At 41.1% G+C, this 22,075-nt stretch overlaps 1 protein-coding gene and 1 non-coding gene across 4 annotated transcripts in view; one reads left to right on the plus strand and one right to left on the minus strand.

Moving 5' to 3' along the window:
* Positions 1-3,121: 3,121 nt before the first annotated feature.
* C1QTNF3 (C1q and TNF related 3) overlaps positions 3,122-22,075 on the minus strand; it is a 33,429-nt gene continuing 14,475 nt past the window's right edge. Inside the window, exons 4-6 of one of the 3 annotated variants that reach the window (XM_055422203.2) lie at positions 16,668-16,797; positions 6,893-6,992; positions 3,122-5,342 (exon numbers count right to left, since the gene is read on the minus strand). In XM_055422203.2, coding sequence (XP_055278178.1) covers positions 5,183-5,342; positions 6,893-6,992; positions 16,668-16,797 — 390 coding nt within the window. In that variant the 3' untranslated portion in view covers positions 3,122-5,182. The remainder of the gene's footprint in view (positions 5,343-6,892; positions 6,993-16,667; positions 16,798-22,075) is intronic. The other 2 variants (XM_055422202.2, XM_055422204.2) reach the window with 2 other exon arrangements.
* LOC129553456 (U6 spliceosomal RNA) lies at positions 10,741-10,847 on the plus strand. Its single transcript, XR_008685478.2, has one exon. It is a non-coding gene; the product is annotated as a U6 spliceosomal RNA (small nuclear RNA).

The following is a 22,075-nucleotide window of genomic DNA, read 5'->3' on the forward strand; positions in this document are numbered from 1 at the left end:
CAACAGTGTGGAGCCTACTCAGAAGAGGACTAGCAGATGGGCTTCACCCAGATGCCAGTTTCTCAAGGGTATAAATACCTACTGGTCATGATATATACATTCACAGGACGGATTGAAGGTTTTCCCACCTGGACTGAGAAGGCTGAGGAGGTGGTAAAAATATTGCTCCATGAAATCATTCTGAGATTTGGTCCACCCAGGTCATTACAAAGTGACAGTGGGCATCATTTACTTCTAAGGTCACCCAAGGGGCCTCTAAAGCATTGGCATTATTTATTGCCTCCATTGTGCCTGGAGGCCTCAGTCTTCAGGAAAAGTAGAAAGAACCAACCAATTCTTAAAATCAGCAAGAAAAACGGTAACCCAGGAGACCTCCCTCAGATGGAAGGAGGCTTTACCAATAGCTGTCCTCCACACACGTGTTGCCTCTAAGGAACGGGTTGGTCTTAGTCCTTATGAGATGCTATATGGGAGACCTTTTGTTTATGTCAATGACCTCTTCCTAGATCCAGAGGCTCAGACCCTCCAGTCTTATACCGTGGCCACTGGGCAGTTCCAACAGGATATACCCTTGTGGGGTGTGAACCAGGACCCAGAAGATTCTAAGGAGTCACCACTATATGCTCCAGGGACTCAAGTCCTAATTAATGTCCGGAAAGATGGGTCCCCAAAGGCTCAACTCCAGCTCACATGGAAGGGCCCCTACCCTTTAGTACTTTCTATCCCCACAGCAGTCAAGGTACCAGGGCAAGACTCCTGGATTCACTACTCATGAGTCAAGCCATGGAAGAAAACATAACAGCACAGTCAATACACCTGTGAGCCCCTGGGAGATTTCAGATACCTATTCAGGACTACAAATGAGTGCCATTCTAATGAACACCCCCAAAATTAAGTTTCTGGGGATAAGATTTCTTAGGATAGCTCTAAGGAGCTAACACAGCTTGGCAGGCGTTGTACTCCAAAATAGAGAGGAGACAGATCTCCTGATCCCTGAACAAGGAGGGACTTGAGGCATCTTGAATGAGACGTCCTGTTTCTGGGTAAATCAGTTCAGTTCAGGTCAGTTCAGTCGCTCAGTCGTGTCCGACTCTCCGCGACCCCATGAATCACAGCACGCCAGGCCTCCCTGTCCATCACCAACTCCCGGAGTTCACTCAAACTCATGTCCACAGAGTCGGTGATGCCATCCAGCCATCTCGTTCTCTGTCGTCCCCTTCTCTCCTGCCCCCAACCTTTCCTAGCATCAGAGTCTTTTCCAGTGAGTCAACTCGTCGCATGAGGTGGCCAAAGTATTGCAGTTTCAGCTTTAGCATCAGTCCTTCCAATGAACACCCAGGATTGATCTCCTTTAGAATGGACTGGTTGGATCTCCTTGCAGTCCAAGGGACTCTCAAGAGTCTTCTCCAGCACCACAGTTCAAAAGCATCAATTCTTCGGCGATCAGCTTTCTTCACAGTCCAACTCTCACAACCATACATGACCACGGGAAAAACCATAGCCTTGACTAGACGGACCTTTGTTGGCAAAGTAATGTCTCTGCTTTTTAATATACTATCAAGGTTGGTCATAACTTTTCTTCCAAGGAGTAAGCATCTTTTAATTTCCTGGCTGAAATCAGCATCTGCAGTGATTTTGGAGCCCCAAAAAATAAAGTCTGACACTGTTTCCACTGTTTTTCCATCTATTTCCCATGAAGTGATGGGACCAGATGCCATGATCTTTGTTTTCTGAATGTTGAGCTTCAAGCCAACCTTTTCACTCTCCTCTTTCACTTTCGTCAAGAGGCTTTTGAGTTCCTCTTCACTTTCTTCCATAAGGGTAGTGTCATCTGCATATCTGAGGTTATTGATATTTCTCCCAGCAATCTTGATTCCAGCTTGTGCTTCTTCCAGCCCAGCATTCCTCATGATGTACTCTGCATATAAGTTAAATAAGCAAGGTGACAATATACAGCCTTGACGTACTCCTTTTCCTATTTGGAACCAGTCTGTTGTTCCATGTCCAGTTCTAACTATTGCTTCCTGACCTGCATACAGGTTTCTCAAGAGGCAGGTCAGGTGGTCTGGGATTCCCATCTCTTTCAGAATGTTCCACAGTTTATTGTGATCCACACAGTCAAAGGCTTTGGCATAGTCAATGAAGCAGAAATAGATGTTTTTCTGGAACTCTCCTGCTTTCTCCATGATCCAGCAGATGTTGGCAATTTGATCTCTGGTGTCTCTGCCTTTTCTAAAACCTGCTTGAACATCTGGGAGTTCACGGTTCACATATTGCTGAAGCCTGGCTTGGAGACTTTTGAGCATGACTTTACTAGCGTGTGAGATGAGTGCAACTGTGGTAAATACCTGCAGCTAAATTAAAGAAAGTCTCATGGTCCTCAAGGAAAACATTCAGATCCACAGGATCTCAAAGAATGAGCTGGAGAGTTCTCGGGGTGGCTACAATCTCACTTTGGGGAATCCTTCACTTGGCAAGGGGGAATTTGGTGGTGGCTAATGTCCCTACTAATCCCTGTTATCACCATATTGATGCTGCTTATGATTGCTCCATGTATTATCAACTGTCTAACCTATTTTGTCTCTGCCCAGGTCAACAAGTTACAACATGCAGTGACAGTTCAACAAGTATATATAAAATTTTACCCGACCACAGGAAATATCACTCACCCTTAGATGAGACTAGCAAGAGGGGGAAACCCAATGCCCCTTGCCATCCCAGCTCAGCAGGAAGTACCAAGAGAGACCTCGATGCCTCTATTCCCAAGAATTGGGCCTCCCATCTCTTGAGGGAGAAATGTTATGTAGTTAGAATAGGAGAAGGGAATCCAAAATGGTGGTGGCTAAAAGACAAAGCAAGGAAAAACCCACGAAAAGGCAACAAAATAAAATCTTAGGACCTGAGTGAGAACCTCAGGTGAAACAAAGCCCTCCTGGCTAGCCTAATTTACATAGGGCAGGCTCAGGGGGAGGAGAAAAAACAAAAAAAGGAGCCAAAATGGAGCCTCTCTCTTCTTTTGGGTTGGCCTGCCCTCATGCCTTATGGATGTATTTTCCTTTGCTTGCCAAATAAAACTGAGCTGTAACCAAGCCGTAACACTGGTCTGCCATTTCAAATCTTTGCTGCATTGAGACAGAACCGAGAAATTACACACTCCTCCGATAAAACCATAGTGACTTATAATTACATGATTATTCAACTTAATTAAAAACATTCTAAAATAGTACATTTAACAAAAGTTGGTTTATTTCCATGTAATGCTTATTACATTTTTCTCACCTCAATTTTATTTAAAGCCAGGTCAATATCTTACTCTAAATCACTTTATTAGTAATGCATGCTTTTTAGATATAAAGTCCTTCTGGGAAACATGCAACATTCAATTATCTATTGGCAATGCACTTCAAGGAAAGTTTCGAAATTTTTAAAAAATAAACTTCAACCCCATGACCCCATACCAGGGTGGGGTGGGAGAGGGAAAATACACACAAAATCACAAAGACATTACAGTCAAGCACCTTAGAGCTAATATCCATTTCACTTTAAAATAACACTGCATATGGATTCAGGAAGAATTTCAAAATATTTGAAGATCAAAAGGAAAGAGTCAAAGACTGACATGAATGTGGAACACATTAAATTAGTTAACAGGGTAGCTCTCATTCATTATTTCCACTTCCATCTATAGGGGGTAATCAAATAAAAGTAAGCTTACAGTTAAAAAGCCTTTGTGAATATTCAAATTGTAAAAGAAAATAAATTTAAGAGATTGTTACTTCTAAGGGAATTCATTATGTAATATTTCTTAGATGGAAATCTCTGTAACACATTTTAAATATGATTCAACATCAAGGTAAATTCATATTCCAATAATTATTTGCTTAAAGTTCACTCATTTGGGGTTCTATCATCAGAACTTATGGCACATTCTCATGAGTATAGTTTTCGTGGCAAATTTAATCCTTTGAGAATTGATTTTGGGGGAGGAATAGACAAAAGTCTAGCTGCACAGCTGCTCTGTGAAAATTGATTAAATATGGTAAACAAAGAAGTCATATAACTTTTGGAAATATACAGCTTTTTAAAAATTCTTGGCCCCACTATGCAGCTTGTGGGATCTTAGTTCCCTGATCAGGGATTGAACCCAGGCCTGGCAATGAAAGCACTGAGTCCTAACCACTGGACCACCAGGTAATTCCCATATAATTTTCTATTTTTAAAAAAGCTTAAGCAATTGTATTATATGTCTGCTAAGTGAAATGCCCTTATATTTTGTACACATCAGTTTGACTGCATATGACTGAGTTTACAGTTCCTTAAATACTCCATGCCAGTGTGTGTAAAGAATATTAGGCTAATTTCTAAGCTGACAGAAAAGTAGGTGATTACATTTGCACAATATGAACCTACACTCACTGCAGGTCAGAGTCAACAGAGCTCTATCGTAATGTAAGAAATGCAATGGAAAAAGAGTCCATCCGAAAATCTAGACCCGATAAGAACAGTTTTGGATCATAGGAAAATTCTATTCCAAAAATACAAGCCATTAGAAGTCAAGATTTAATTATAGCAGTATCCTTATTAAAAAGGAGTCAATTATTTGTGAGCATTGTGAATACTTCTACTATCTAAAAGCTATCTGGAATTACTAAAAAATATCTACTTTATTCATGAATATTGACCCACTGGATCAAAGTGTTACTCCCCAGTATACACTTTACAAATATTTCTGGTACCTTGATCCAAGCAAGTGCCCCCTATTCTTTTCTTGTCCCCATCATAATCATTGCACCCAATTCTCTGAAATGCTCCAAACCTTAAGGGTTCCTGAAGGCTGTTATTAGAGCAGCCAAAACTCTTTGCAAATGACTTTTCTGATGGGAACAATCATGTCTAACCTATATGAAGAGGGGAATTCTCTTTTAGGTGCCTAGAAAAGAGCAATAAAGGTTGCTGGGTGTATTAGTCAAGGTCTTTTGGGAAGACTATTTTGTGGTTTATTCTTCTGAGCCCCTGAGTCATCCCACATTATTGATGTATCTGTACTGTGATTAGCAATGTAACCAATAAAAATGTTTTTAAATACAACATGTAGAGCCATCAACTCTAAAATCCCTTGGATCATGACAATACTATCTCAGGTATAAGTCTTCCCCAAAGTGGAGCTGGTCTATTCATAGTTTTACTTAGTTTCAAAGAGCAGGAAGCCTGCAAAGGTAGAGAAGCGCTGGTGGTCCCCATGAAGAGCACCATTGCCCATTCTCAGCCACACCTCATCCCCTTTGGCCAGCTTCAGCACTGCATGGTTGCTGGATGTATCTGATTTCCCCTTTGTTTCATAGCTAGAAGGAAAAAGAAAAAGCACCAACTACTTAGTCTTTGAAGAGAACAGTCAGCTCTTAACCAAAATCTATCCCCCTTCTCTCCCAGAGTCCCATACATTTAGGTATAATCTGGATTAGATTCTCTAAATGACATGTGAGCAGAAATTACATGTGCCACTTATAGAACTGGCCAGTAAAACTCCCACAAACAATCCCTCTTGATCTTTCCTCATTATGACTGTGTGGAATGCTAATGACAATGACCAGAATGAACTTGGAAACCTTTTGTTGAAGCTTGAAGATTGTGGCATGAAAAGAAAAGGAATTTCTATCATGTTCAAGCCCTTGGGTCAATGCTAGAGCAGTTCAATCCACCTTAACTAACTCTAGAATTTGTATGTAAAGAAGTGTGCTGCCCTAACCCAAACTAAAACATCTTGCATCAGTTCATGGTCAGGGATGGAACAATGAGGAAATAGATATTGTGGGCTTCAAAGCTGGAGATTCCTGTCATGTTAGAGAAAACCATTTGGGAAAATGTGGTGACTTGGGGTAGAATGTCTGATGCAAAAAATGTTCTACAAGCTTGTTGTTCTTTCCACCTTCTGACTGTGGCAATGGTAATGACCAGTGAAATTTTGGGAGTCAGTTTTACAGATGGCACAAAAGCTTTTACCAGCCCACATCCCTCAGAAACCGGTTGGAGCAATCCTCCACGCAACTTCTACACATCCCCCTCCTCTCTTTCTACTCCATCCTTCCCCAACCTGAAACCAGCCAAGAAAAATAGAATTCTAATATGTTCAAGCCACAATCTTCTAGATCTCTTTGCTGTAGCAGTTTCATCTATCTAACTCATCTTTTCTCTTTTGGCTTTTCAAATACACCATCTTACTAGAGGCCAGGTTCCAAAAGAAAAAAAAATGACAATCTCCACAAATCATCGAAAAAAAAAAAGATAGCAAACACAAAGTTTTTTCACAGTTTCTCAACACCCATTTATGTAATTATGGGAAAGGTGTTGGCTCTCTGACTCTGCTCTACATCTTAAGCTTACATCAGAGCAAAGTACATTTTTTCTTTTTTATATGGACTTTTTTCCAAGGAGCCTTAGGGCCAGGTTGCTAAGATAAATGTCAGAGTTGCAGCACAGCCTAAAGAGGGAGACTGGTTTCCAACTCTTAATCTGCCAGCTCCAGGGATGATAGAGAAGGCCATCAAGAGAGCTAAACTCTAGGCAACGGGAGCGGAGAGTAGGGAAGGAGAAGGAAAGACTGAGAGAGAAGGAAAGAAAGAAAGAGTTAAGAAAAGCATGCAAATAATTAGTTATGATGAGCATTGCTAGTAATTAGCTCAAGACCTCTTATCAACCTGCATATGCTCAAGTTTATCAGATTCACTGCCCCACAAAGAGTAATGATAATCTGACCATATACTGGTATATGGGAGCTCTGGATGACAACAAAGTTTGTGCTGGTCTCTGTTGAATCCTATTCACGTCCTGACATTGGCCATCCTTTGAGCAAACAATGGCAGCATGGATACCTACAATAGGAAAGACCGCTTACCTGTACATGCTGAAGACCGTGTTGCCATTGTGCATGAGGTATACATACACTTCCTCAACATCCTCATGCTTCATCATGCTGAAGGTGAAGAAATACACACCTGAAAGAGGCAGATATGAATCCACATTTATGTTAACTATTGAGCACTGGGGACTGGGGCTTCACATTCATGCCACTGGACTTCACATTTCATTTGCTGCTATTCTAAGGGGTATGTAGGTTCTTTTTTTTAAATTTTTTTTGAAAGTGTAAATGTTACTCGCTCAGTTCTGTCCGACTCTTTGCAACCACATGGACTGTAGCTCATCAGGCTCCTCTGTCCATGGAATTCTCCAGGCCATTTCCTTCTCCAGGGAATCTTTCCTTCCCAGCAATTGAAACTGGGTCTTTCATATTGAAAGGAGATTCTTTACCATCTGAGCCATCAGGGAAGCTCATTGTGTGTGTGTGCACATGTGTGTGGATGTGTTTTGGCTGTCCTTGGTCTTAGTTACAGCACTCAGGATCTTCAATCTTCATTGCGGCATGTGAGATCTTTAGTTTCAGCATGAGAACTCTTAGTTGTGCCATGCGGGATCTAGTTCCCTGACCAGGGACTGGACCTCAGGCCCCTGAACTGGAAGCACAGAGTCTTAGCCACTGGACCACTGGGGAATTCCTGATATGTAGGTTATTCTTGGCCTTTATTCCTATGAGTATCCGTTTATCTGCTTGCATCTTCAAACTGCTTTAAATTTTTATGAGACTTTCTCAGTGCATAGAATAAGGTATAAAAGCCTATGCCCCAGGTTTACAGTAACGACCAGCAGCACCTTCCTCATATATGGACACAGTAAAGAGCCCAGCATGGAGGCACCCGTGGCCTTCTGTGGCCTGACAAAATGACCCAAGGACAACACTGCCATTAACCAAAGATAAGGAAGTCATATAGCACAGAGAAATGTTCATCACTTCTAATGGCTGCAGCAATCTCTCATGTTATTCATTGTAAGTAGGTGAAATTATGTACAATAAATAGATTGAACTTTGAGCAGCATGACCTTGCTACTAAAAATGTGAACACTTTTCATTTAAAAAAGACCAACACACTTTATGTTAGTTTTCTTTTTAGGGCCTAGGGTTACTAACTGAAAGCAACTTAATATACCTAATTCACTTTAAATACCAGTTTAAAAAATATTTTCACTGAAAGATTAAGAGGAATTCAGTAGTAGAGAGACGAATGAAAAGGAAAATCTTCCTGACTTCAAATGATCTTGGTTTTGAGACTGCATTTTAGAAAGAGGAATAAACATAAAGCATCACATTCTTATTGATTTCCATGTTACAGGTTTAAACTAATGGCCTTGCCTTAATGCATTTGAGCTGCTATAACAAAATACAACAGACTGCTCGTGTTCAGTTGCTTAGACATGTCTGACTCTTTGTGACCCCATGGACTGTAGCCCGCCAGGGTCCTCTGTCCATGGGATTTCCCAGGCAAGAATATTGGAGTAGGTTGCCATTTCCTCCTCCAGAGGGTCTTCCCAACCCAAGGATTGAACCCAGGTCTCTTGCATCTCCTGCACTGGCAGGCAGATTCTGCCACTGCGCCACTTGAGAAGCCCCAAACAGACTAAGTATCTTAGAAATATTTCTCACAGTTTTGGAGGCTGGAGTTCCAGGACCAGGTGAGGGCCCTCTTACAGGTCACTGAGTTCTGGTTGTGTCCTCTCATAGCAGAATGGGTTAGGAAGTTCTGTGGGGTCTCTTCTCTGAGGGCACTAATTCAATTTATGAGAGTTCATTGTGATGCCTAATACCATCACCTTGGGCATCAGGTTTACAGTGTGTGAGTTTTGGGGGAACACAATCAGACCATAGTATACTTTGTGAAAGAAAAACCCAGAAACATCTGGAAGGAAGAAAAAGCACCACACAGTTCTATGCTGTTTTTAAAAAGTGCAATCAAGTAAAAGAGAAGCTATAAGGCTGCCATGTTGATCCATCTGCCTCTGAGTCAACTTGAACCACATACAGATGTATCAATTCAGTTGTTCAGTCACTCAGTCATGTCTGACTATTTATGATCCCATGGACTGCAATACACCAGGCCTCCCTGTCCATCACTAACTCCCGGAGTTTACCCAAACTTATGTCCATTGAGATGTATGATTTTGCTTAATTTAGAGCCAGGCTTGCATTTTCAATGTGCTGAGAATAAAGGATACAGTATAAAAATAAGCCATGCCCATTCATATGCCTAAAGATGGATCTACAGATGAAACATAAAGGCAGATAGAAATCAAAGACTCAAATAAAACAATTTCTATGTGTGCAGTTTTTTGCATTTTACAAACTTCTTATTACTTACACACACAATTTTCAATGCCTCAAGAAGATAAAGTGGGAATCAAAATGACAGAAAAAAAATTACTTTTCCTGAAAAAAAAATGATGACTGCTTTTAAAAAAATAGATGTAGAGTTATTTTTAGAAACACTAAAAAACCAGATGGCAAATAAATGAAATGACTAGAATTGGAAATATAAAAGTGCATCTATATTACATTCACACATGGCTTTTCTCTGCAAGGGAACATACTGAAACCAGAGACAATATATTTTCACTCTGGTTTTCACATCTTCATATGAAATTCAACCTTCTCTGTCCCATAACTCTCAAATGGTCATTTTATAATCAACTCAAAGTTTAAACAGTAAAGTGGGAGTCTAATGATGGTTGTTATTGTCCAAATTATGTCCAGCCCCCAAAAATTCTAAAAACCAACTAAATCCTTGAGCTTCAATTATAAAATCATTGAAAGCAATGGAACCACTCATTGGGCATATCTGGAAGTGTTTAACAAAACAGTTACAGGAAAATTTAACATAAATCTTCAGAGCAGAACATCACATAAGAAGGTTTAAAGCTGACTGAAGGGTGATGAAAGATTGCTTCTATCACTTCATAGGTCAGTTCATTTCTGACTTCATCTGGGTAGAAAAATAAATCAAGGCACACATTAAAAGCATTTGTGACAAATCTAACATGGCCACTGCCTCCATCAGAATTTTCTTCTTTTCCTTCTCAATGCCATAGACAGAGACAAAGAAAATTGAAAACAAGCACCAGAAATATCCATTCTCTGCAAAACTAGGAGACCAGAAAGAAAATCAATCAACTTAAAGTATCAGTTAAGTGCTGTCATATATCAGTGATAGCAGGCAGACTCACGTGGAGCAACATGGAGGTTGGGCAAGGAATTTTGAGGAGGCCAAGTGGCAGCAGCAGAGAAGGCAATGGCAACCCACTCCAGTACTCTTGCCTGGAGAATCCCATGGACGGAGGAGCCTGGTAGTCAGACACGACTGAGCGACTTCACTTTCACTTTTCACATTCATGCACTGGAGAAGGAAATGGCAACCCACTCCAGTATTCTTACCTGGAGAATCCCAGGGACAGCAGAGCCTGTTGGGCTGCCATCTATGGGGTCGCACAGACTTGGACATGACTGACGCGACTTAGTAGCAGCAGCAGTGGCAGCAGATCTCAAACAATTCCCAGAAAAGTGCCCTCCCCCCACCTCCAATACAGAAGGGTCACTCTGAAGTACTGATGTTGAAAAGAAGCTCCCTTGAGCAGAGCTGAAATAAAGCAAAAGTTATGTTTGGGAGGAAGTTTGCCAGATAAAGTACAGAAAGTGTGAAAAGTCCTTCTGCAGTGGTGGACCCTGGAATCTGCCAGCAAATAGGAGGCAAAGGAACTGGCAAGTGCAAGGCTGGCTTCATGTTTTTCTAGACCCGGTGTAGTCTGGAAAGGCAGAGGAGTGTGGCCACACAGAGTGGCTGTAGTTAAAAGAGATGGAGAGTACTCGCTTCGGCAGCACATATATTAGAATTGGAACAATACGGAGAACATTAACATGGACGCTGCGCAAGGATTACACATACATTTATAAAGCATTCTATATTAAAAAAGAGAGAGATGTGGAGTCCCCTGGCATCAAGGGAGGAACCATTGAATTACCAAGCCAGGAAGTATGCTGGGGTCCCTTCCCTTCTTTCAAGAAACTACAGCATAGTGCTGATCTAAGAAACCCATCAACCATCAGTTAATTTTAGAAAGTAGAAAAGAACAAAAATTATCAATAGATAAAGAATACTCAACAAGAAGAAATGTTGTCAGGTGGGAGATGAAAAATAAAACCAAAGATTCCATCATGGGTTTAAAAGTATGTTAATGAAGCAAATCCCTCTGTGAAAGAACATTGTAAAACAGAACGTGGAAACCCATGGTAGAAATGATCAGACAAGAGGCAGAACTGAAAACCAGAATGACAAGACTAATGTAAAACACAGAAAAGCTTAAAATAGCACCACAGAAACAAGGCAGAAGAGAGAAGGAACTGGGAGAAGCAAAAGGAGAATTAATCCTAGGAAGAAGCAATTAAGCATATGCAGGATATGTGTGTTGGCCGCTCAGTCATGTTTGACTCTTTGCAGCCCCATGGACTGTAGCCCATTAGGCTCCTCTATCCACAGGATTCTCCAGGCAAGAATACTGGAGTGGGCTGCCGGGACCTCCTCCAGGGGATCTTCCCAACCCAGAGATGGAACCTGCATCTCTTGGGTCTCCTGCATTGGCAGGTGGGTTCTTTGCCATTAGTGCCACCAATGGAAAAAAGCAAACATGAAATGGAAGTAAAGAACACCAAAAAATTAGAGAAAATAATACATGTAGAAGACAGACTAAGGAAAGTTAAAAACTTTAAAGAAAGTGTAATCACAGTTCTTAAAAAAGTTAACAAGTGTTGTACTAAGATGGACAAGGTACTGTTTGTGAGCACATAAGAGTATTTGATATCTGACATTGTTTGGAACCGCTAGTCTATGATGATAAAAATCTAGTTGACTTTTAATTGGTTTTATTATAAATGAAATATGCTATAGACAATATACCCCATTATTGATTTCCTAACACAAGACAAACTACTCCCAATGCCACCTCACCTTAGTACAACAATGAGAAGAAAAAACTGTATTTATATTTTAAGATATAATTCAAAGAAACTTTCCTGGGCAAAAAGAAGGGTTCCATACACATAATGAAAGGACACAGCAGGAAAATTTGATCCAGAATGATTAACATTTCTTCTAGAAAAAAATCACTAAACTTTGAAGATAAAGAATTTTTCGGGAAGTCAAGCAAAAATATTAAGTCATTTATAAGAGGAAAAAGTTCAGATTTATGTTCACCATCGGAGAAGGCAATGGCAAGCCACTCCAGTACTCTTGCCTAGAAAATCGCATGGACAGAAGAGCCTGGTGGGCTGCAGTCCATGGGGTCGCTATGAGTCAGACATGACTGAGCGATTTCACTTTCACTTTTCACTTTCACACTTGGAGAAGGAAATGGCAACCCACTCCAGTGTTCTTGCCTGGAGAACCCCAGAGACGGCGGAGCCTGGTCGGCTACCATCTATGGGGTTGCACAGAGTCGGACACAACTGAAATGACTTAGCAGCAGCAGCATGTTCTCCATAAAATGCCAGACCAAATGGTTCTCCAGACCAAATGCCAGAAAACAGGACCAGAAAAATATATATAAACTAAGATTTTTATTTGCAGCCAAGGTTATAACAGTTTAGAGCATGTAAAGTCTTAGAAAATACTGATGCCATAAGCTTTTTTGAGAAAATAATTAAAGGACAGGAATACTGGAGTGGGTAGCCTATCCTTTCTCCAGGGGATCTTCCCAACTGAGGAATCAACCCGGGGTTTGCTGCATTGCAGGCAGATTCTTTACCAACTGAGCTATTAGGGAATCTCTAATTAGAGGACAACATTTAGCTAATAAAGAGATGTCTGGGAAACTTTGGCAAAATGACTAATGGTGAACAATGAATATATATAACTACAGGATAAGTCAAATTATAGAAGAGGATAATGTTGGTAAACTAAAATGCAATTATTTTATACCTTGACAATGTACAAATTCAACCAGCAAAAGTTAAAAATTAAGAAAGCGAGAAAGAATAAGCTCATAGACTGGCTTATTTGTAATAATATATATAATATTACATGTTATATATGCATACATAATACTATCCAAAAGAAAACTGAAGAAGCTATAATGTATTAAACAAAGTCGTTTTGCTGTTTTAGTCGCAAAGTCGTGTCCAACCCTTTTGAGACCTCATGGACTGTAGCCTGCCAGGCTCTTCTGTCTATGGGATTTCCCAGGCAAGAATACTGGGTAGCCAGTCCCTTCTCCAAGGAATCTTCCTGACCCAGGGATCGAACCTATGTCTCCTGTTTGGCAGGCATTGGCAGGTGGATTCTTTAACGCTGAGCCACCAGGGAACAAACAAAGTAGACTTCAGAAATATTATTAAGGACAAATAGAAACATTATATGATGATAAAGGGCCAATTCACCAATAATCTAAATTGTTTTTTAACTCATGAATGGATAAACAAACTATCGCCACTCAGTGAAATACATAACAAGAAAAAGGAACACACTGCTGATTCATACATAGACATGGATAAATATTAAATTAATTTTGTTAAGTGATTTATATTCTACTATTTAATACCAAAAAACTGTATGACAATTCCATTTATATGATATTTTAGAGCTCTAGGGATGGATGGAGGAGCCCGGTGGGCCACAGTCCATGGGTTCGCAAAGAGTCAGACACAACTGAGCGACTTCACTCACTCAGGGATGGAAAATCAATTGGTCATTGTCAGGGGTTGCAGTTCACAGGGGTTAACTACAAAAAGACAGCACAAGGGAATTGGGGAGATGAAAGCTTGTTCTGTTTGAAACTATAGTGATGGAGACATGCCTCTATGCACTTGTCAAAACCCATAGAGCTGCACATCACAAAGAATACATTTTGCTGCCTGCAGAATTTTAAAAGCTCAAGTAGAATATCAGAGAATCTCAAAATAAGATTATGACAAATGAATCTAATTGTATTATAAAATCAATGAAGTAACACAACTAAAGGGTATGAGGAAAAAGATGATCAGTTTTAAGGGTTTCCCAGGTGGCTCAGCTCTCCCTGCCAATGCAGGAGATGTGGGTTTCATCCCTAATTAAGGAAGATCCCTTCAAGAAGGAAATGGCAACCCACTCCAGTATTCTTCCCTGGGAAATCCCATGGACAGAGGAGCCTGGTGGGCTACAGTCCATGGGGGTGCAAAAGAGTTGGAGACAATTTAGTCACTAAACAACAACAGCAAGGGTTTTAAAGATGGCATTTTTGAATAGATACCATAAAAACAAACAAAAAAAATGTACACAAAAATTACACCTTAGTTGGTAAATTTATTTTTCATGGGACATGGGTGTGCAATTTTTAAACTACTTTATTTGTATATGGCTGCTGCTGCTGCTAAGTTGCTTCAGTCCTGTCCGACTCTGTGCAACCCCATAGACAGCAGTTCAACAAATAAGTAAATATATTACAGATTAAGAGAGTTAGGGTTCTCCTTGTCAAAGAAAAAGTTACAAAGAAACAAAGAAGATGCTAGGATGAACCCAGGGGTGCTGGATTTGAGTCAGAGGTATCAGAATTAACTCATGTTTCTTTTTGTTTTTTAACACACAAGATAGATAGAAAAATAAATATAGTTATGCATGCACTCATGATTAGTATGTATGTATATTTCCCAGCCCTGCCCATGGATAGAACCCAGAAGCGGTGACATCTTCAGAGAATTGAGTATGTTTAGCATGGGTCTTTGTTTCTAAATACTACTCCCCGACAAAAGGAACCAGGGCTTCTTGGAAAAATGAGTATTGCCAGAGCTGGGACAGAAGAAAATGGAATATGAGCTTGAAGTAGCTCGTGGCACAAGAAGTAAGAAAGTTGTTGGTGACTGAATAATAACTTCCACATATGCTCATGTCTGGGCTTCCCGGATGGTACGAGCGGTAAAGAATCTGCCTGCTCATGCAGAAGGTAGATATAAAAGACCTGGATTTGATCTCTGGGTTGTGAAGATCCCCAGGAGGAGGGCAGGGCAACCTACTGCTGTATTCCTGCCTGGGAAATCCCATGGACAGAGGAGTTTGGTGGGCTATGGTTCATCGGGTCTCAAAGAGTTGGAAAAACTGAAGTGACTTAGCATGCACGCATGCATACTCATGTTCTAAAATCCCCAGGATCTGTGACTGTTGCCTTATATGGCAAAAGAGATTTTGCAGGTATGATTAAATTTAAGGTTTTATGATGGGGAGCTTATTCTAGATCGTCCAGATAGGCCCAAGGTAATCACACCATCTCTATGAAAGAGCCAAGGAGGTCAGAAACTGAGAAGACAAAGTGATGTGGCAATGGAAGCAGAGCCTGGGATGTTGTGGGGCTGGTGACAGCCTCTGGAGGTTGGAAGAGGCAAGGAACTAGAGCTTCCAGAGGAGCCAGCACTGCCCACACCTTGACTTTAGCCCAGTTGAACTGATTCTGAACTACCAATCTCCAGAACTGTAAAAGAATAATTTTATGTTGTTTTAAACATAGTTTGTGGTCATTTGTTTCAGCAGCAATAGGAACTGAGTACAGAAGTACTCAAAACAAATTTTTAATGTTTTTAAAAAATGATGCGACCTTCCTTGGGGGTCAAGGCGAAGGGATGAACACAGCCATGACATATTTAAATTGCAATTAACTCAGTTATGACATATTTAAATTGTGAGAATGTAATCTTAAGGGTTTTTCAAGTCGGAGATAACTGTGCCCTCTCATTGAACTCTCAGTTCAAATGAGCGTTAAGAATATAAGTAAACATGGTCGTCGTTTTTAAAAATGTTTTTGTCTTTTAAGATTCTAATTCATTTATTTTGAAATCCAACAGGGAAAAAAATTATCATTTTATATATATATATAGCATATATACACATATGGGTGTATGTATTTACACACACATATACATATGTGTATGTTTGAAAGTGAAAGTGTTAGTTTCTTAGTAATGTCCGCCTGTTTGCGACTCCATGAACTATAGCCTGCCAGGCTACTCTATCCACGCAGTTCACCAGGCAAGAATACTAGAGTGAGTTGCCATGTCCTTCTCCAGGGGATCTTCCTGACCCAGGGATCAAACCCGCATCTCCTCTGTCTCCTGCATTGGCAAGCAGGTTCTTTACCACTAGCGCCATGTGGGAAACCAGGAACTGCAGATTAACTGTACCTACAACAATCAAGATGATGTTGGCCAGATGACTAAAGATGACTGTCAGAGCTGACTGTGCTGTTTATGCAGGTAATCTCCTCCTTCTGTGTATACAAGCTCTTGCCCCACTGGTTGTCTGGGGTGGGGGTGGGGATGGGCAGTTGCTGGCATCTGAAATAAAGCTAACTTTCCTTTCCACCCCGGCCTGTTTATTGGTAGCAAGCAGCCAGACTCCCCCACCCCCCAACTCTTTCGGTAACAGGTTGACATTTCCTTCTCTAGAGGATCTTCCTGACCTAGGGATGAAACCTGAGTCTCCTGCATGGCAGGCAGATTCTTTATTGTCTAAGCCCCATGTATGTGTATATATGTGTATATTTATATGTGTGTGTGTATGTGTATACACATATATGTGTATGTGTGTATATATATGTTTTACATATATATGTATGTTTTAACCAGAATCACAGAGAACTCAACTCCCTTTATGTCTTTCTTTGTTCCCTCTCCCTTCCTTCCCTTTCTCCCCTCTTTCTCCCTTCCTTCCTTCCTTCCTTCCCCTTTTTGGTTGCTAGATTGATTAATCCACTCATTTATTTTTACCTCTCACCTGATACTGGGGCCCCAAATCTCCCGGTCATGACATCAAAGAAGTTTCCGATGTTGGTTTCAACACTGCTGAAAATTATCCCACTGTTCTGATTGGTGAAGTGAGTTGCCAGGGAAGCCATGAATGCAATCTAAGGAAAGAGTTAGAGGTTAATTAAAAGGCAATTTATCTAAGAGAAACAAGGTTTCAGGACAAGTATTATTTCGACATATTTGTAACAGCAAGAGTGGGAATAATATGAACATTAATCTATGGAGAAAAATTGAATCATGGTGATTTTTACCATTTTAATGCTATGCAGCCACTGGAATGACAGTATATATCAATAGCTGTGAGCACGGGTTTCAGTGAACATTAGACTTTAAAAGGCTTTTTGAGATATTAAAATTCTATTAGCAAATAATACTGGAAATTTTTGACAAAATCTTCTATGTACAGTTATTAAATGCCCATTGGCATATACTAAAGGATCTGAAAAGTCCTTCAGCCAAACAACTTTTTAATTTTGTTTACCCTGTGTTTTTTCCATAAAAGACACCTGTGACATTATGATTTATGATAAATATATATTTAATATTTGTCCCTCAGTTTTGACAGAGACCTCCTAAAATCCTCAGAATTTCCTAAGTGTTAAGGGCAATCAAGGTGTATTTTGTTATGTTAATGAGGTAACTTTGGAGGAGGGTCTGGTTGCCTGAGAGTTTTGAACTCTTAATGCCTCCTGATGAAAGTGAAAGAGGAGAGTGAAAAAGCTGGCTTAAAACTCAACATTCAGAAAACTAAGATCATGGCATCTGGTCCCATCACTTCACGGCAAATAGATGGGGAAACAGTGGAAACAGTGACAGATTTATTTTCTTGGGCTCCAAAATCACTGCAGATGGTGACCGCAGCCATGAAATTAAAAGACACTTGCCCCTTGGAAGAAAAGTTATGACAAACCTAGATAGCATATTAGAAAGCAGAGACATTACTTTGCAACAAAGGTTCATCTAGTCAAAGCTGTGGTTTTTCCAGTGGTCATGTATGGATGTGAGAGTTGGACCATAAAGAATGATGATCGCCGAAGAATTGATGCTTTTGAACTGTGGTGCTGGAGAAGACTCTTGAGAGTCCCGTGGACTGCAAGGAGATCCAACCAGTCCATCCTAAAGGAAATCAGTCCTGAATATTCATTGGAAGGACTGATGCTGAAGCTGAAACTCCAATACTTTGGCCACCTGATAGGAAGAATTAACTCATGGAAAAGACTCTGTTGCTGGGAAAGATTGAAGGTGGGAGGAGAAGGGGACAACAGAGGATGAGATGGTTGGATGGCATCACCACCTCAATGGACATGAGTTTGAGTAGGCTCTGGAAGTTGGTGATGGACAGGGAGGCCTGGCGTGCTGCAGTCCATGGGGTCGCGGAGAGTCGGACATGACAAGCGACTGAACTGAACTGAACTGAACTGAGCTGTGCCTCCCATCCCATACCTCTCCCCTCCCAGTCCTTCCCCGACAGATCTCTGTGGAGAAGACAGGGTCTGGACAGCGAATCCTGTAGCTAGTGATTTAATCATTTATGCCTGAATAATGAACCCTCCATAAAAACCCAAAAGACAAGTTTTGGAGAGTTTCCAGGTTGGTGAACACATGGAGATTTGAGGAGAGTGCCTCTCAGCCCCCTTTCTCCATACCTTGCCTTATGTATCTCTCCCATCTGACTTCTCTTCAGTTTCATCCTTCTATAATAAATTGGTGAGAAAGTAAGTAAAATGTTTCTCTGAGTTCTTCTGTGAGCCTCTTTAGTACCTTAATCAAACCCAATGAGGGGGTCATTTGGAACCTTTGATCTATAGCCAGACAGAAGCATAGGTGACAACCTGAACTTGGATTGGTGCCTAAAGTAGGGGAAGGGTGGAGCAGTCTCAAAGGGCTGAACTCTTAAGGGTCAGAATTGAGCTGAACTGTAAGACATCGGCTTCCCAGGTGGCGCTAGTGGTAAAGCATCCACCTGCCAATGCAGGAGACATGGGTTCAATCCCTAAATCAGGAAGATCCCCTGGAGAAAGGAATGGCAACCCACTCCAGTATTGTTGCCTGGAGATTCAGATGGACAGAAGAGCCTGGTGGGCTACAGTCCATGGGGTCACAAAGAGTCGGACACAACTGAGTGACTTAGCACACACGCACAGGACATCTAGGTGGTGTTGGAGAATTGCTTGGTGATGTGCGAACAACCCACACATGGAAACTGTACCACCACTGGAGAGTCACATTTGAAAGTCAACACCAATCCCCTGTCCAAAGGAGTATTGAAACTGAGTGTGAATTAAATCAATACATTCTTTTTTTAAAAAAAAAATTATTATTTCTTGGCTGTGCTGGTTCTTCATTGTTGCATGTTCTTTTCTCTAGTTCCAAGGACTGGGGTATACTCTCCAGTGTGGTGCATGAGCTTCACATTGCGATGTCTTCTCTTGTTGCAGAGCATGCGCTCTTGGGTGCACAGGCTTCAGTAGTTGCAAAAGGGGGCTTGGTAGTTGCGCCATGGGCTCTACAGTGCTGGCTCAGTAGTTGTGGAACACAGGCTGTTACTCTGTCACATGTAGGATCTTCCCAGGCCAGGGATCAAACCTTGGTCTCCTGCATTGGCGGGCAGATTCTTTATCACTGAGCCACCAGAGAAACCCCTAGATCAGTAAGTTCTTTAATTTGGGGGGATTATCTTCTTGAATGAATGGAAGTTTTAAGGGAGAAGAGTGAGAGAAGAAAGAGCAAATAACGTGAAGTTCTGAAAGACTTGGGGTAGAGTGGGAAGGTGGGCCTGGGAGAATCAACACGGAAAGGATTCGGGCAGTCAGAAGGACCACATGAGAGCACTGGATGCAGAAAGATGAAGGAGGGGAGACATCAGACGAAAGATTTAGGAATGGGGATCAAGGGGCCAGAAGTTACCCTCCTTTACAATCTGCCTAAGGTCAATCTTCTGTCCTCTTTAAGGCTTCCTTTAAAATGTGTGAATGTAGTTCTCCCAAAAGATCATATTATGGTTTTAGGGTTAAGAAGCTGACAGAGCAAAGGCAGCAGTTGCCAAGGTGTTCTCCCTTAAACTGGCTACTACAGGGCCACTTAACTGGAATATAACCATTCACAGATTTGGGTTAATTTCCAGCCTTGAGAATGTTTATCATCCATGGTATTAGGTACCTACAGCCTGGACAGGGAAGCCTGGTGTGCAGCAGTCCATGGGGTCACAAAGCGTCAGATACTGAGCAACTGAATATCAACAGCAATAACCTGGGCAGCTGTATCTGTGTCCTTTTCTTTCTAAATTTATCCTGGCACACAGACCCCAGGTGACTAAAATTATTAAACAACATTCATTAAAAAGTTATGGAGACGCAAACACTGGTTGAATAACACACAGGACCTCTTAGTTTACCCTTAAAAAAACCTGAGACCCAGAAAAATGATGGAATGTATCCAAGGGCAATCAACTACCACATGTGCTCAAATAAAGGGCAGTTTTCCCCTCTTTGATCTTTCAGATAGAGTTACTGTACTTTCTAGTTCTTTCAAAGTTTCTCATGCTACAGTATTGTCCAAGAAAACATTAATAATCTATGAAAGAAAGTGGAAAGTTTTATTAGAGCCAACCTGAGGATTCTAACCCAGGAGACAGTCTTTCAGAAAGCCCTGAAGACTGTTGTGAAGAGGTAAGGGGGTCGGGGGAGAGACCAGCGTGTATGTGGTTTTGGTGAAGGGGCACGTGTCATCAAGCACGCAACTCAGTAGAACGTGACTCCCATTCTCGAGGACCAGATGTCTTAGTCATTGGTTTCAGTGCTTTTCTAAGTGTGGGAAGATGTGGGAAACTGGGTCCATAAGATTCTCTCCTGGAAAGGTTTAACTGTCTGAGGGCCATCTGCCAGTTTTCCCAGAGCACTAAGTACTTCATCCTGATCTTCACCTTGAATTCCTTTCAGGGTATATTGTAGGTCAGCGACTGCAATGGCTAATAACTTGGTTCTTATAGAACTGGCTGGTGGGCAACACTCTTTATTTTACAGTCCTTTCCCTTTTGCCCTTAATTTCAACCAAGGTTTGGGAAGCATTTTGTGACAAACTGTCCCATTGCCCTAGGGATGCTCATTCCAAGGCCAAGCCAAGATTTCCTTGATAAGACACTCCATGTACTGTTACTGGATAAGGCCCACTTAACAGTAGCCAATAACCTCTGGACCACCTGCCTTACTAGTCTGTAATGGTCCAGGAAATGGTTCCTCCTTGTGGCTTCTTCCCGTATTTATTACAATCATTGATCTTCAGTTCAGTTCAGTTCAGTCGCTCAGTCATGTCCAACTCTCCGCGACCCCATGAATCACAGCACACCAGGCAGGCCCCCCTGTCCATCACCAACTCCCGGAGTACACTCAAACTCATGTCCACAGAGTCGGTGATGCCATCCAGCCATCTCATTCTCCGTCGTCCCCTTCTCCTCCCGCCCCCAACCTTTCCCAGCATCAGAGTCTTTTCCAGTGAGTCAGCTCATCCCATGAGGTGGCCAAAGTATTGCAGTTTCAGCTTTAGCATCAGTCCTTCCAATGAACATCCAGGATTGATCTCCTTTAGAATGGACTGGTTGGATCTGCTTGCAGTATAAGGGACTCTCAAGAGTCTTCTCCAGCACCACAGTTCAAAAGCATCAATTCTTCGGCGATCAGCTTTCTTCACAGTCCAACTCTCACATCCATACATGACCACGGGAAAAACCACTGATCTTACAGAACTGTTTATTTGATCAATTGTTTCAAGTTTCCTAGTCATCACTGCTTTTATCAGAGACTCAGTCACACACTGGTAATGCAAGAAACAATAATCTTGTAAAATAGGTGGAATACAAGTAATATAGCTAGTAACATTAAGGTTGTTAAGTAAGTAGTGTTATCTTCTAAGGAGTTACATGTCTGCTGTCAAAAGAAGAGAAATTGAGCTTTATGGTTGAGTAGGTATTTCTGCCACTGGCGTGGTCTGGTTAACGCATAATGCAGATGTACAATGCACACTAGATGGGAGAGAGGAGGCCCAAATTGGCAGAGAGAATACTATGTGTAAATTTTCCTTGACTTGCTTTAAAATATAAATTTTATTTCATTAGTATATTCTCTCAATTACTTAATTTTAATCACAAGTTACTAATCACAGGAAGACATTTCAGCCAGAAACAAGCAATATAAAATGCTAGTTTTCAGTGTTGATAGGTGTTTCTTGGAAGAATCCATTTTTAAAATATTAACTAAATAAATAAATAAACAACTCATACTTAGTAATTTTCTTGGTGTGACCTATCTCACATTTGCAAGTTTTAGGTGTTACTGACAACAAGAATTTTGGAAGATCACTTAAAAGAGAAATAACAGATAA

This window comes from Moschus berezovskii, chromosome 18 (genome assembly GCF_049115385.1).
Source record: "Moschus berezovskii isolate FMDL1 chromosome 18, NW_MosBer_1.0, whole genome shotgun sequence".
Taxonomy (NCBI): domain Eukaryota; kingdom Metazoa; phylum Chordata; class Mammalia; order Artiodactyla; family Moschidae; genus Moschus; species Moschus berezovskii.